At 54.6% G+C, this 14,641-nt stretch overlaps 1 protein-coding gene across 6 annotated transcripts in view; it reads left to right on the top strand.

Annotated features, from left to right (window-relative positions):
• Positions 1-12,805, top strand: part of ATP6V0A1 (ATPase H+ transporting V0 subunit a1) — a 57,548-nt gene extending 44,743 nt beyond the window's left edge. For 5 of the 6 annotated variants that reach the window (XM_066263590.1, XM_066263589.1, XM_066263588.1 and 2 more), the window contains 3 exons: positions 3,961-4,078; positions 4,380-4,551; positions 11,203-12,805. In XM_066263590.1, the coding sequence (XP_066119687.1) occupies positions 3,961-4,078; positions 4,380-4,551; positions 11,203-11,296 (384 nt within the window). In that variant the 3' untranslated portion in view covers positions 11,297-12,805. The remainder of the gene's footprint in view (positions 1-3,960; positions 4,079-4,379; positions 4,552-11,202) is intronic. The other variant, XR_010729538.1, reaches the window with a different exon arrangement.
• The last annotated feature ends 1,836 nt before the right edge of the window (positions 12,806-14,641 follow it).

Here is a 14,641-nt window from a genome sequence, read left to right as displayed (position 1 = left end):
CTTTTGGGTGACCCAGGTAGACAGCTTTGAAAAGGAGGCTTCGCCTCTTAGATGCATCCCAGAAAAAACAATCCATCTGTGTCAAAGGAGTTCATATCATATCAGCCACACACACAGAATAATAACGGAATAGAAAGAAAGTTGGCTCAGTGTTCAGGCCGCATCTGGAGTAGGCCTTCTAGTTCAGCAAGAATTCATTTAGCAATATGCAAGTTTGGAATTTGGTTTTTTAAAAGCCGTGCTGCACTGTTTGCATCTTCCCCCAAAACTTCTTTCCAAAATACTTAGACCCATGAACGCTTCCCTTTCCTGGCTTCCTGGTCCTCTGTAAGGGAGCAGTGGAGTGGGAATGGGAACATCTTTGCTGTTTAGTGTAAAAGCAGAGTGCTCAGCTTCCCCGAAGGCTGGAGAGGCTCCGGTGCTGGCGTCCGGGAACGCCTGTGCCCCCTGGACCACTCACTGCGTAGTCTCCGACCGCATGGCTGGGAACGGCCAGCAGGAGCATGTTCCGTGTTAGTGAGGAGCCCAGCTCTCTCCTGGTCACATCCTCTCCAACGACACTGTTCTTTCTAAATGTCTTCCTAACTGAGCATCCAAATGCCAAGCCCTTATTTGTAACCATGTCCCAGAGGAGTGGGACTTCCAAGCAAGATGGATTGTATTTCAGCTGCCTTAGTCTCTGGCCCCCAGCTCCCTCAGGGGCTCAATTTCTTGTAGCTTCCTGAGTAGTCATAACACTTTATCAGGCACATACACAGCCTAGTTCTCTACAGCCAAATTTGGATAACGGTCACAATTATCTAAAGATGTCAAACAAAACAGATTTTTTAAAATGCCCAGCCTTCCTCCTCTAGAGCTTCCCCATTTAACTTGGCCGAGGAAACCTGCAGGCCCTGTGCAGGCCGGTGCGCCAGCCCGCGGAAGCTGCGTCCCTCTCCTGGGGGCACTCAGTACAGTTGCAGACTGGGGCCTGGTCTGTCGTTGCCTGGGAAAGCCCTGGAGGCTGTAACCATTCAGCAGGGTCAGGGGCGCCACTCCCTACTGTGTCATCTCACCAGGTGCGTTCATCGACCCATCCATCCATCGACCCATCCATCCATTCATTCACCATCCACACATCAAGCACTCGGTTTAAAGCTGTAGAAACTGGAAGAAAAACATAGTCCTTGCCTTCAAGGAACTCCCAACACATTGAGGAGAGAGCCTGGGTGACAGGTGCTGTGATCAGAGTGTGCCCAGGATGCTGTGAGAACACAGAAAGAGAGAACCTGAGGAACACTGGAGGGGGGTGAGGAAGAGGAGACCAGGAAAAGATTCCCGCAGGAAAACACTGCTAAAGTTATGGTCAAGCGGGAGTCTCTGGAGGGGGGAGAATGCAGAACCACCAGTATAAATAGTTATAATGATGCAGAGGCCTGCAGGCCCGTCACACCTGGGGGCTAAGCAGGTATTCAGCTGGGCTGAAGCTCAGAGTCGGGAGTTGAGGGGCTGGTGAGAGGTGAGGCTAGAAATGAGCCATAGATTAACATGAACCGTCAGGGTGGTGAAGCCAGAAGTGACAATAAATGTGCCTTGCTGAGACGCCCTGTGGGGATGTCACAGGACATGCTTGATGGGGTTAGGGGCACAGTCTGGAGGCATGGGGACCGCTAGTCTGCTGTGAATCAGGAAAGAATTGGGAGGCCTAGAGACAAGCAAGGCATTTCCAGGGGGACTTGGAAATGAAGGGACCAATATGACACTGTTAAAGCTGCAGCTCCCAATGCCTTAAGGAATATTGGCAGTCAAGAATGGTTGCCGTGCTTGGGTTCCTGGGGGACAGGCTGTGACACTGCGGGACAGGGGACGTGGACTAGAAGTGGGTCTTGCTGGGGCCAGAAGACAGCAGCAAGTTAGTTTCATCTGGGTGGCTTTGAGTTGAAGTGCCTGTGGTGCACCAGGAGGAGAGACACAGCTAGTTGGAAATGGGACATGGGAGTGCAGGTGACCATCTGGGAGTCACTTCTATGGGTGGCCGTGAGGCCCTGAGTGGCAGTGCTGCAGCAAAGATGTCTGGGCGGCTGAGGCTGGGACTTCCACATTTAAGAAAGAACCAAAGTGCAGACAGAAGGAACCTCTAGAGAAGCAGGAGGGAAACCTAGGGAAGGTGAGTGTCTCAGGAGGGAGGAAGAACAGGTGACAGTGACGGCCACTGCAGAGGCTCAGTCGGGACACAGTATTAGACCTCATGCCTGGGGGGTAAGAGTGAACCGGCCATGAAGGGCCTGTGTGTGGAGTGGAGACCGAGCCAGGGCCCAGCTGGTGAGCAGCACGTGGGCGGTGAAGGTTATAGAGAGGGAGTTAGACCTCATGCCTGGGGGGTAAGAGTGAACCGGCCATGAAGGGCCAGTGTGTGGAGCGGAGACCGAGCCAGGGCTCAGCTGGCGAGCAGCACGTGGGCGGTGAAGGTTATAGAGAGGGAGATGGAGTGTCTGCAGCAGTTCCTAGTCAGCCGTGCCGACTCGTCAGGGGGTCTGAGTGACCCTCTTTGTATTCACCCCACTACCATCCCCTATTACACAGGAAGTTTGCCCAAGGTTACAAAACAGGAAATCGGGAAACATGGACGGCAGAAAGTTAGGGTGACACCTGGAAAGGAAGCTTCCTCTATCCTTCCTTTCTTTTAACGGGAGAAACTGGAGATGGGATAAAAACACTGAAAGGGGCTGGTTCTAAGGGAGCCCAGCAGTCACTGCTTCTATAGAGCTCTTGGGAGGGGAGACTGCTTCCTGAAGCCAGGTGGCTCCTTTCTCTGGGCACGGGCTTTGGGGCGACAGCCAGCATGGCTGGGGCCGAGGTGACTAGATGGCGTGGCAGGCTTTTTCCGGAAGAACTGCACTGCGGTGTTCTGGGTGGGTAGTGGGTGGCGTAGGTGGTGACAGTCACAGGGGAGGGAGGGAGGCACTGCTGGCAGACCCAGTGTCAGCTGCTACTGAGCTTGACAGCCCACCCCCGGGGCCCGGCCTGGGAGCCTTTACCAGGCGGTTCTGTCTACTTCGGGTGTGGAGTCATGTGAGTCTTGAAAGAAACTGTGGTGAAAAATAGACTCTGCCCCGAGGTTAGAGCAGGCTAGGGAGGCCCGCTGGGCAGCTGCCCTCTGCCCCTGGAGTCCTAGTCTGGGATGTGGGCGGGGCCCCGGGAATGGAACGGCGTGACCTGTGCTATCATGGCTGTCGGTTTCTTCGCCTGGGAGAGCAAGAGGCCACGAAATGCACCTGGTGCTTCTAGGGCATCTGTGTTTTTCCCCAACTGTGCTTGGAACAGTCCTAAATGTGAACTCCTGAAAGCTTGTTCCAGCCCGACTCCTTTATTCTAGGAATAATTTTTGATGTTGAAATGAAAATTGGGAGAAAGGGGACGTGAGGAGAACAGAAACAAAACCAATAGGCACTCTGGTCTCAGTCAACTGCCCAAGTAGGAACTGGTAAAACTTTTGCCAAAATGTCCATATCATCTTTTCATAAGAGAGAGAGAGACACACACACACACACACACACACATTATCTTGCTCCCAAAAGTTTGTAAAAGTAAGTGAGACAAGTGCAGAGCAGAGGTTTAGGGCCCGGCAGGGAGGGTGCCCCCTCAGCACGGCGAGGGGGTCCGCTAGAGCAGCTCCACGTCCCACAGTCCTTTTCTCCGAGTGCTCAACGCCGTGGACGCTCACGTGAGCTCACAGTCTAGCAGGGAGGAAGAACAAACGTGTCGAGAAGACTTTCATAAAGATGTAGTTTGTTAAAATATAGTGTATTGAGGGGAATAGGGTGTCCCAGTTGGGGACTAAGGCAGGATTTCTGGGGATGGCATAGCTGAAGTCACCACCGTTCAACCCTGGGCGCCCCTGGCCCGTGGAGCCCAGGGTGCACGTGGCCACAGCCGTTCCCCTCCGAGCCTCACATCTCCTCCCTGGTTTCCTCCCCCCAGTTTGACTTTGGCGACACCATGGTCCACCAGGCCATCCACACCATCGAGTACTGCCTGGGCTGCATCTCCAACACCGCCTCCTACCTGCGGCTCTGGGCCCTCAGCCTCGCTCACGCACGTGAGTGTCTCACTCAGATCGAACACTGCTTTTCCCTTCTCTGGGCACTTTCACGCGGGGGGCTTAAGGAGGGTGGGCATGACATAAGGATTCCGGGATTATTCAGACTCCGAAGTCCAGAGAGAATGACGTCCAGATGGGAGAATCAGCACTTTTGCCAGGTTAACGATGCACAGGGTCCCACTAAGGTCGTGGGAAGCCAGGCCACAAGGACCACTCAGGTGAGGGGTGGCCAGCAAGGTGCAAGGCCCCCGGCACCTCTCACCATGACGAACCAGCGATGTCTCTCCCGCGTCCCCAGAGCTGTCGGAGGTGCTGTGGACCATGGTCATCCACATCGGCCTGCATCTGAAGAGCTTGGCAGGAAGTCTGGCGCTGTTCTTCATCTTCACCGCCTTTGCCACCCTGACCGTGGCCATCCTCCTGATCATGGAGGGCCTCTCGGCGTTCCTGCACGCGCTGCGGTTACACTGGTGAGGGGGCAGTGGGGGCGGGGGCGTGTCCTTAGCTGCACTGAGGACAGCTTTGTGCCTGTACAGAATCCAGAGACACTAGGAAGTGTCTGCTTTCACATCGTTACTCCCAGGGCCCAGTTTAGGAGTGAGCTTAGGAAATGCCACAGATAGGCGGCTCACTTTCCGTAGCCCCCGGGGAGAAGTCTCAGGTGGCTGTGGTCAGGTTCCCTCTCCCTGCCTCTGCAGCCTTGTGCAGTGCTCCTGATGATAGCTTGGAAGAGCTGCTGAGATTTTAGTTTTTGTCTGTTTGGGGGTTTTTTGTTTTGGTTTTTGGGTTTTTTTGCTCTGTATAGAACTTTCTCCTGTCTTCAGAGCAATGAAAGCAGCTCTGGAATAGATTCTAAGCCCAAGAAAGTGCTAGAGCTCCCTTTGTCCCCTGTCATTGTACCAGTGTCTGAGCAGGACCCCTGGCAGCCCCACGCGGGTTGGGGGAGCCTGGTTCCTCAGTGTGTGTCAGCACACTGAAGCAGCTGCAGGGCAGCTTTAGGGGTTGTGGGGTGTGTGTGTGTGTGTGTGTGTGTGTGTGTGTGTGTGTGTTTTAGTGTAGTTTGTGGTTCTTAATGTCCCGGCATGGAGTGTGCTTCCTGCCTAGGTAGTAGGAGTGATGGGGTCCGGGCTGGGCGTGACTCCTTCACCTCAAAGTAAGGCTGCCAGATTGAACAAATAAAATTTCAGGACACCCAGTTAATTTCAATTTCAGATCAACATGAATAGTTTGGTAGGAAGCTTTCTTGCAGTATCAGTATTTTCTAAATGTGCCTGGTACATACTTACACTAAAATTGTGTATCCTGTACTGTATCTGGCTACCTTGCCTCTCCGAGTGTATTTCCTCTTTTATGTAGTGATTCTCCCTTTCTGGGTCTCGAACCCCAGTGGCTCTGGAAGCTCTGGACCCTCTCGGCAGAGAAACCCCCCCCCAGTGTGTGCACACAGTTTTACCAGGTTAGGGGTCACAGACCCACTGACCCGACCGTAGGCGCTCACTGATGAGATGATCTGTGGGGTTAATGTCTCAGGGACAGAAGAGAGCTAGTCTCTTTCCATGGCTCATCCAGACCTGAAGAAAATCCAGAATCTCATCTGAGAAACCCTTCTTCCCACCCCCCTTATCTTTGCTTTTTCTTCTTTGTTTTAGCTGAGCCTCCTGAAAGATTCCACTGTTTGTTCTAAATCACAGAGGAGAAAAGGGAGGCGTGAACGGGGAGGTGGTGCTGGGACTGTCTTCTCTTAAAAGCCCCTTCAGCAGGGTCTGTCCGGCTGTGGCAGTGCGGCAATGCTCTCTGGCCTGTTCCTCCTCCCCGCCGTCCTCCTCTCCACCTCTGTTCCACCCTCCTCCCTGCCTCCCTGCCTCCCCACCTCTGCGCTCCTCCTTGCTTCCCTGCCTCCCTGCCTCTGCCCTCCTCCCTACCACCCTCCTCCCTGCCTCCTCGCCTCCTTCCTCCCCACTGCCCTCCTCCCCACCACCTTCCTCCCTCTACCCACCTCCATCCTCCCCGCCTCCTTCCTCCCTGCCTCCCTTCTCTCTTTCCCCTCCTCTCTCTTCCCCTCCTTCCTCCTCCCTGCCTTCATCCTCCCCATCTCCCACCACACTCCTCCCTCTACCCCTCATCCTGCCTCCCTGCCTCTGTCCTCCCCGCCTCCCTCCTCCCACCCTCCTCCCCGCCCAGCTGTTGTTTACTGTGGAGCCAGGAGCCCGCATGAGTCAGACTGTTGGCCGCTCCCCTGTTCTTAGCTTATCAGCTTACTCTCTGCCAACACACTTCCTCAGCCACTCGGGCAAGGGTACGGCTGTGGAGCCAGCTGTGGTGACTCACTTTTTCTTGTGCTCCTGGCTTCCTTCCTTTCCTAGTAACTTCTGTGTCTCCTGAGCCCTGGGCTTGCGGACACAGCTTCCACCCACCGTGGTCCCCGAGTGGGGAGCCGGGTGCCTCCTCCGGGGCGGGCTGGGGGCAGTCCTGGTGCCGGGTCAGAACTGTTAGATGGAGGCCCTGGCCGGTTGGCTCAGCGGTAGAGCGTCAGCCTGGCGTGCGGGGGACCCGGGTTCGATTCCCGGCCGGGGCACATAGGAGAAGCGCCCATTTGCTTCTCCACCCCCCACCCCCGTTTCCTCTCTGTCTCTCTCTTCCCCTCCCGCAGCCAAGGCTCCATTGGAGCAGAGATGGCCCGGGCGCTGGGGATGGCTCCTTGGCCTCTGCCCCAGGCACTAGAGTGGCTCTGGTCACGGCAAAGCGACGCCCCGGAGGGGCAGAGCATTGTCCCCTGGTGGGCGTGCCGGGTGGATCCTGGTCAGGCGCATGTGGGAGTCTGTCTGACTGTCTCTCCTCATTTCCAGCTTCAGAAAAATACAAAAAAAAACAAAAAAAGAACTGTTAGATGGAGCAGTGAGGTAGGCACCCCACCATGAGGACGGTCGCGGGGCTTGGGCCTCGTCTCTAGTGTGAGCCTAAGCAGTTTACAGGGTCCCGTTGTGTTGATAACAAGATTACTTCTTCCTCAGGCTCATCTGTGGCCTTCGAGTGAAGGTGTCTTCCCTCCTTCTCATAAATGAGCCCAAGGAAGTGACAGGTGACAAGAGAGCAGGCTTCAGAATGCGGCCTACCTGGGTTTGAATTCCAGCTCTGGACACACTGGCTGGCTGACCCTGGGAGAGCCCTCACCTTTCTGACCCTCACTGTCTTGTGTGAAGAGAGAACAGTATCCACATGCCACGGTTGCCTGATTAAACAAGAAATCATGGACATTCCAAGTGACTCTCCAGGTGCCCTGGCACATTGTGAACTTGTTAGTGATCACAGCTGCCCTGCTTAAAGTATGGTGTCCTGTGGTGAGGGCGCCTGGCTGTGGTGACTCATAAAGAAGTTACTTTTAGTCTGTTCAGAGACGGGAGACCACTGGGTAGAGGATACATAATACTGTCTGAATGCTTCTCAGATATAGTTTTCAAGGAATAGGCTTGTCCGCCACCTTGTGCTTGCGGGGCTTTGGTGGTGGAAGAATTGAGAGAAGAGGAAAAAGCAGAAAAACTCCTTTGTGCAACAATTTTTCGAATCCCACCATATGGAAGGCCTGCTTGGAGCTCATCCCCACCCCAAAAAAGAAGGGAATGAAATTGGTGCTAGTATGCCCCCTTCTGGCCAAATATGGACATGCTTCAGGGATGCCTGGCCTCAGTCCTGGGCCACAGGAGTTCTGGACTGTAGTCCTTTTGTGAGGGGTGGAAACTGCTTGTCCTGCTGAAAACAGCTACAGGGACATTGGTGCTGTTTTTCCTGGTGTCCAGCTTGGATGTCTTCATACCTGTCACTTTATCCCTGGTATTCAGCTGGGGTTTTCTGATTCTGATGCAAGGGCTGTCCCATTATGCATATTCCAGATCTCTTCTGTGGGGACAAGAAGAAAGACATGTAATCTGATGACTGTAAACCACTAGTCCGAGATTCGTGTAGGGTCAGAAGGTGGGTGACCCTTGAAAACATCAGTGAGCAGGTTAAGGTGCCAGCCTGCTAGGTCTGTCTCCTGAGTCATCTGTCCTTCTTTTCTGCCACCAACCATGTAACGTGAGTGGGCTTTCCTGCCACTTCAATTAGATGTCTTTTCTTCCTCAGAAAAGGCAAAGGCAGGGATGTGCTTTGTAGTTATAACTGTGGCACCAAAGTGATTTTAGCAGGAAGACTGTTGCCCCATGGCCTGCCTTCTTATCTAGCAGGTTCCACATATGTGTAGATGTGCACATGTGCACACTCACAGGCTATTGATGGCTAAAGGGACAGAACTGGGACCAGTTTGTTGTAAGGACTGTGGCGGTGCCCCGGCAGGACACCGTGGGATAGCTGAGTGAGTGGCTGACCCAGAAGAAGGAGGAACACCCGAAATGGAGTCCCAGGCTGACATCATCATCCGGACAGTTGGGCCATCGGAGAGATGTGTGTGCCAGGCCCTGAACTGCTCAGAGTGACAGAAAGGACGCGAGAAGCATCTAGGCCTAGAATCATCTTTCTAAAACTGCCTCCCCTCAGTCACACCCCTGCCAGGAAAGGGAAGAGGCCCCGGAACTCCTTCCCCCCTCACTCACGTACTCACTCAAGGAAACAAGGTTTCCTGTTACATAGCAGGAGCGCTCTCTCTGTGGACTCCCAGCTATCCTCTGGGTCACTGGGCGGCCTTGGCCAGGTGCTGGAGCTGGCAGGGGTGACAGAGAAACTCAACTGCCGGGGCTGTCCTCACAACTGTGGAATTCTGAGAGGTGTTTTAGTGGCTTGGAGCATGGCAGGGCCTGGGGGCTCCCCAAGCAGAGACCCGGGGCGGCCACTGGGGCCCCGTTGTACCCCCACACAGGGGCTTGTGTTTGTACTTTCTCCGGAAGCCGTGTCCCTGGTTTGAAGGGGGAAAGGGCAGGGAGACTGGCGGGGCGCTCGCTTTCCAGCTTTGTGTCGGGAGGTGGGCGGGCAGGGCTAAGCAGGAAGGCGAGGTCAGGCTGACCCGAAATGCCTGAGATGTAGCTGGTGGTAGCCCACCTGTCAGTTAGAGGGATGGCAAGAAGGGTGGTAACCCCATGGGCATCTGAAAACTTCTAAGCTTTTCCTGCATTCACCCGATTTGAAAATATTTTTTTGTGTGTGATTAGCCAGCCAGGAAGCCAAAATTCAGGATACTTCACGGACCCAAAGGTGACTTGCCTGCTATCTGACTACATATTATTGAATGAAAATGGGATGAGTCAACCTGTTTTCAGTGTTCAGAAATGCCTTGCTGTATGCAGACACAGGCTTGCCAACATGAAAATCTCAGACCTAACAGCAGTGGGTGGCAAGCAGGACCCCCCACCCCACCCCATGAGGCCCGTAGCTGGAACTGGTAGAAGGACTTCGGAGAAGTGTTGGGATGTGGGGGCAAATCCAGGTCCTGGTTTGCAATTGCTCTTGTGGAGAATCCTGTGTCTGACTTGAATTTGAAGCTCCTCCTCCTGGATGTGGTTTTCCCTGGGGAGCTTGGCCCAGGCACTGATGAGAATTCTCCAGTCTGCCAGGCTTGGGACCTTGGTCCAGCCCGTGGGATGTGAGGCTTGGGGTGAAGGCCACCTGTTTCTGTGGCTGCACAGAAGGTTGCTCACCTCTCCTCCCCAGGGGTGGAGCTGACAGTCCTGCTGTCGGGGTCCTGGGCCGGCACCCCAAGGCCCACAGGCCAAGGACTGGCAAGGAGAGGCCATAGACAGGCTGCAGGGCCCCAGGCCACTTCCTGCACTCAGCTCCTCCCTCCCCTCCTAGTTCGGAGGGAGATGAAGCCGGTTTGTAAAGTGCTGCCTGCAACCTGCCTCACCTGCCTGTGCTTGCAGGGGTTCTGGTGCCCCAGGCCGCAGTCCTGAGTGGAAACTATTCCTCAGGGCAGCTCTCCTTGGCTTTTCTGTCCTCTCAATCAAGCATTTTTCTGCCCATATTTGGTGCTGGTTCGGTTGCTGGGCAGCCATCCAGGGCAAGCTTGCTGGGGAAGCACAGCCCAGCGGCCTGGCTGAGCGCCTCTCCTTCCTGCCCTGAGCTTGAGAGGGCCCCAGGGGGGCTGCGGATGGACGCTGAACTGCCTGGGAAGGGAGTTAAAGCTCTCTTTTTCCTTTCAGTTCCCCAGAGAAGAATTCTTTCTCAGATGTTTTTGTAGTTGGAGCATATTTTTGCCATAACTTTGAGGAGATTTCCCCTCCTGACTTCCCTGACTTTCCTGGGAATTTCCTCCCCTAAATCGAAAACCTCCAATGTTCACTCAGAAACCTCCTTTCACCCTGGCCGGTTGGCTCAGTGGTAGAGCGTTGGCCTGGCGTGCAGAAGTCCCAGGTTCAATTCCCGGCCAGGGCACACAGGAGAAGCGCCCATCTGCTTCTCCACCCCACCCCCTCTCCTTCCTCTCTGTCTCTCTCTTCCCCTCCCGCAGCCGAGGCTCCATTGGAGCAAAGATGGCCCAGGCGCTGGGGATGGCTCCTTGGCCTCTGCCTCAGGCGCTAGAGTGGCTCTGGTCGCAACAGAGCGACGCCCCGGAGGGACAGAGCATCACCCCCTGGTGGGCAGAGCTTCCAGGGGCCTGCCGGGTGGATCCCGGTCGGGCGCATGCGGGAGTCTGACTGTCTCTCCCCGTTTCCAGCTTCAGAAAAAATACAAAAAAAAACACAAAACCTCCCTTCTCCTTCCTCCCTCCAAGGAAATAAGCAAGAAAACAGTGGTGCTTGCAGGGTTTTGGAGCTGGGCACAGCCACTTGGGGCTTCCCTCGGAGGTCTGCTGTGAGCCCTGCCAGGCACCAGTGTTTGGGGGCTCCTCCTCTTTGCTGTTAGAAACTCAGGGCAGCCGAACTTTGGCATGTGGCCCCCTGCTCAGCAGGCCAGAGCAGGACTGCGGACCCGCCAGTGCTCTGGCCACTGCCCTTGCTGCGGGCCGGTCCTGGGCTTCAGAGGCAGAGCTGTGTGCCCTGGGAGAAGTCGGCCCAGGTCTGGGCTCATGGGCTGGCAGAGGCTGCAGAAGGTGGCACTACTTTCCAAGCTCATCTAGGAAAGGGAGGCTTCAGGGAGCGTGGGGCCCGGCATCTTTCTGGCCCAGCTGTGATGACTTTCCTCTTCCCTTTCCCCAGGGTGGAGTTCCAGAATAAATTCTACAGCGGGACCGGTTTCAAGTTCCTCCCCTTCTCCTTCGAACACATTCGGGAAGGGAAGAGTGACGAGTGACGAGTGAGCCTTCGTGTGCTATGTCCCTGCTGCCCTCCCCCACTCACTCCATGCTGATGAGCTGAGCTCCTGCGTGTGGGTTGTGATCCCTGGATTGTGGGGATTTGTATCATCCTTGCCACCCTCCCCCAGCTGTCTGTGAGTCATTTAGATAGAACCGGCCCCCTCCTGGATCCCCTGCCACCTCAGCTTTGTGTGTTGTACCGTGGTGATTTTCTAGAGAAGCTGAGTTCTGTCACTCACGCCCCTGGGCACCAGCCTTGTCCTCCCTGTCTCCAGCCAGCCAGAGACAGCCTTTCTGACCCCTGGTGGTGACTGTGTGCATCTACACTTGAGCCCAAGCCCATGGAAGGAGCGCCTTTGCCATCCACACCCAGATTCTGAGCTTCTGCTCCCACCATTCTAGTTGTGGACAGGGTTTTCCTTAACACCCTCTGCTCGGCTGAGCATGGTGGGGCCAGGAAGGTGGTACCTCTGTTCTCTGCCTCCTGATGTCTCCGGTCTTCGGAGCTTGTTAACCAGGAATTCAGCTGGGCCCCACTGTGCCATTGTGCATAGCTCCTTGTCACCCCCAAGGGTCCCAGGGTACCCAACACCCCTTTCTGACCTCCACTCTATAGTCATACCCTCTCCTCCTCCCGCCCAGAATCCCCTTCTTTCCCTCCCTTATTTGCACTCTGCATAATGGCACAGCTGGGAGTCACCCAAAAGCAAGGTCCTGGCTAGCTGCTTCTCAGGCCCTCTGTAGCAGGGGACTTAAACTGATGCTCTTCCTGGTACAGACCCTGAGATTTCCCCCACCCCCAAATCATGGATCTAAGTGAAGGACTGTAGTCATCAAGGGGGTTCTCTGGCAGGCTAGCCTTGCTGCCCACTAGTGCCCTGTCCCACGCTCACAGTGAGCCCAGGCTGGGGGAGTGAGGTCCTGGGCAGGGAAGGTCCCTGCAGCTTGCTGGTTGGAGGCCACGGGTAGAGCTGCTGCAGGTGGTTGTGAGAGACGAGCAGCGCACATGCGCTGGGGGAGAGCACCCTGAGGCTGCCCAGCACTCCCACCCACTGCGGACCCGAGCACCTCTGAGCAGGTGCTGCCGCTGCTGCTCGGCACTCCCACCCACTGCGGACCTGAGCACCTCTGAGCAGGTGCTGCCGCTCCTTGTCCAGTCACTTTCTGTGGTCGCGACCACCCCCTGCATGGGCCAGGCCCCTGCCCGCTTCCCACCGTGGCTTTCCTGAGGGAGCTGCTTGCAGCTGCTCACTGGGCTCCGGCTCCAAGGCTGGCCCAGCCCTGGGTGTGGGCCACCCGCCCCAGTTGCCCGCTTCACCGTGTGCTGACCAGTGTGACCTGACCCAGAACTTGTGTGGAGCCCTCTTCCCTATGGTCCCCGTGGTGTACATGATGGTCTTTGCTCTGTTCACAGCGGGGCTTGAAGCAGAGTTCTTTTTCAGGAGCCCTGCCCAAGACCCTCCTGTTCAGACATTCCTGTGCTGAATAAAGTGTGTTTGACTCTGCCCGACTGTGCCCACAGCCCCGCGCGTACCCTCCCCTCCCTCCAGCATTTCTGCTTCTCTCTGATCAAAGGCCACAGCTGCAGTGGCCCTGACTGGGCAGTTAGTTTGTGAAATTCTCACCTTATCTCAAGTTTCCCAGGCGCCTTCCCACTCCCATGAGCCAAGGCAGCTTTGCAGACACTACCCATGGTGGGGAGGGGAGGCAAGGACCGCCTTCATCTCCCCTTCACTCATGACACACCCAAACAGCAGGGGCTTGCGGGGGTCCAGACATCTGCCTGCCCTCTCCCTCTAACAGTTGTGCTCTGCAGGGCTCAGCAGCCTGGCTATTTTGAGCCTTCCTGCCTTTGGCCTCGCTGTAGTGGAGGGTTCAGTGTGGGACTCCTCAGGGCAGCTGGAGAATGTGTGGTGCTGAGGTAGGCAGGTGGCTGGAGAGCCCGCAGACTGGCCAGGCGGGCGGGGTGGGCAGGGAGGGGGCCTTTGCCTGCTAAGTGCCATGTAAGGAAGCCACATTCTTTTCCAGTGCCCTTCCTCCCCGCCCTCCCCCGTGGGGCCTCGGGGCAGGGGCTGCCTAGGAATGTGAGCAGCAGGCTGACAACTGCGTTTCCAAGAGGAGCAGGAAGATCATTTCATGTCCCCACTTCCCCACCCCCCACCCAGCCTCAAGCCCGCCCTGGAGTAGGCCCGGGGTGTGGTGCCCCACCTGGCTCCTCTAAAAATCCAGAGTGCAGGTTCAGGTAAATGAGCTCTTTGAGCCTCTGCTGTTACTGACTCAAAAAAGAAGTCCTAATTAAAATAGGTAGTTGGGACCAATGAAATAGAATTGAATTGAGAGCCCAGAAATAAACGCTAACATTTATGGTCAGTTGATTTTCCACAAAGGGGCCGAGATAATTCAGTGGGAAAAGAATAGTCTTTACAACTGGAATTAGTACAACTGGGTATCCACATGTGAAGAAGCAAATCTGGACCACGACCCAACACTACATAGCAAAGTTAACTCACAATGATCATGGACCTAAATGTAAGAGTTAAAATGAAAACTAAAACTCTTAGAGGAAATGAGTCTTCATCCTGACCTTGGGTTAGGCAATGATTTTTAGGTATGATACCAAAGATAAGTAATGAACATAAGTTGGACTTGAGCAAAATTTAAAAATTTTTTGCTGCAAAGGACAATCAAAACTTAACACCGGGAGACAATATTTGCAAATCATACAGTTGACCCTTGGATAACATGTTTGAACCGTGCAGGTCCATTTACAGGTGGGGGGATGTGTGTGTGTGTGTATATGGTTGGCCCTCTAAATGGCCAATAAACCCATGAAAAAATGCTCAACATAATTAGGGAAATGCAAATCAAAACCACAAGAAGATATCACATGTCAAAAGATTGTAAGTTAATGACATGTCAGCAGGGACGTGGAGGAACTGGGAAGCCTAGTGACTGCTGGTAGACTGACATGGTACAGCTGCTTTGGAAAGCATTGTGCCAGTGTTAATCCAAATTTGGAGGGACCCGAAATATGGAAGACAGAAACAAGGTCCATCGTTTACACATCAAAGCTTTATTGTCTAGCTTGGCCAAGCAGCAGGAACTCCGACAGAAATCTGACGGAGAGCGCACCGGCCCTTTGTTCTACTTAGTTTTTATAGTTTTGTAAGTGGGAAGTACAGAAGCAAAAATTGCAATTAGGAGCCCCTTACCGCTATTGGTTATAGTCATATGTCCTTTAACATGATAGGACCACGTTCAATTTGCAAACCATACATCATTTTGGAGAAAACAAAATTTACAAGTCAACACAATGGTAGAAAGATGTCTCTTTACATATT

The sequence above is a fragment of the Saccopteryx bilineata genome, chromosome 2 (genome assembly GCF_036850765.1).
Source record: "Saccopteryx bilineata isolate mSacBil1 chromosome 2, mSacBil1_pri_phased_curated, whole genome shotgun sequence".
NCBI classification, from domain to species: domain Eukaryota; kingdom Metazoa; phylum Chordata; class Mammalia; order Chiroptera; family Emballonuridae; genus Saccopteryx; species Saccopteryx bilineata.
This window is presented reverse-complemented; position numbering and strand designations above follow the sequence as displayed.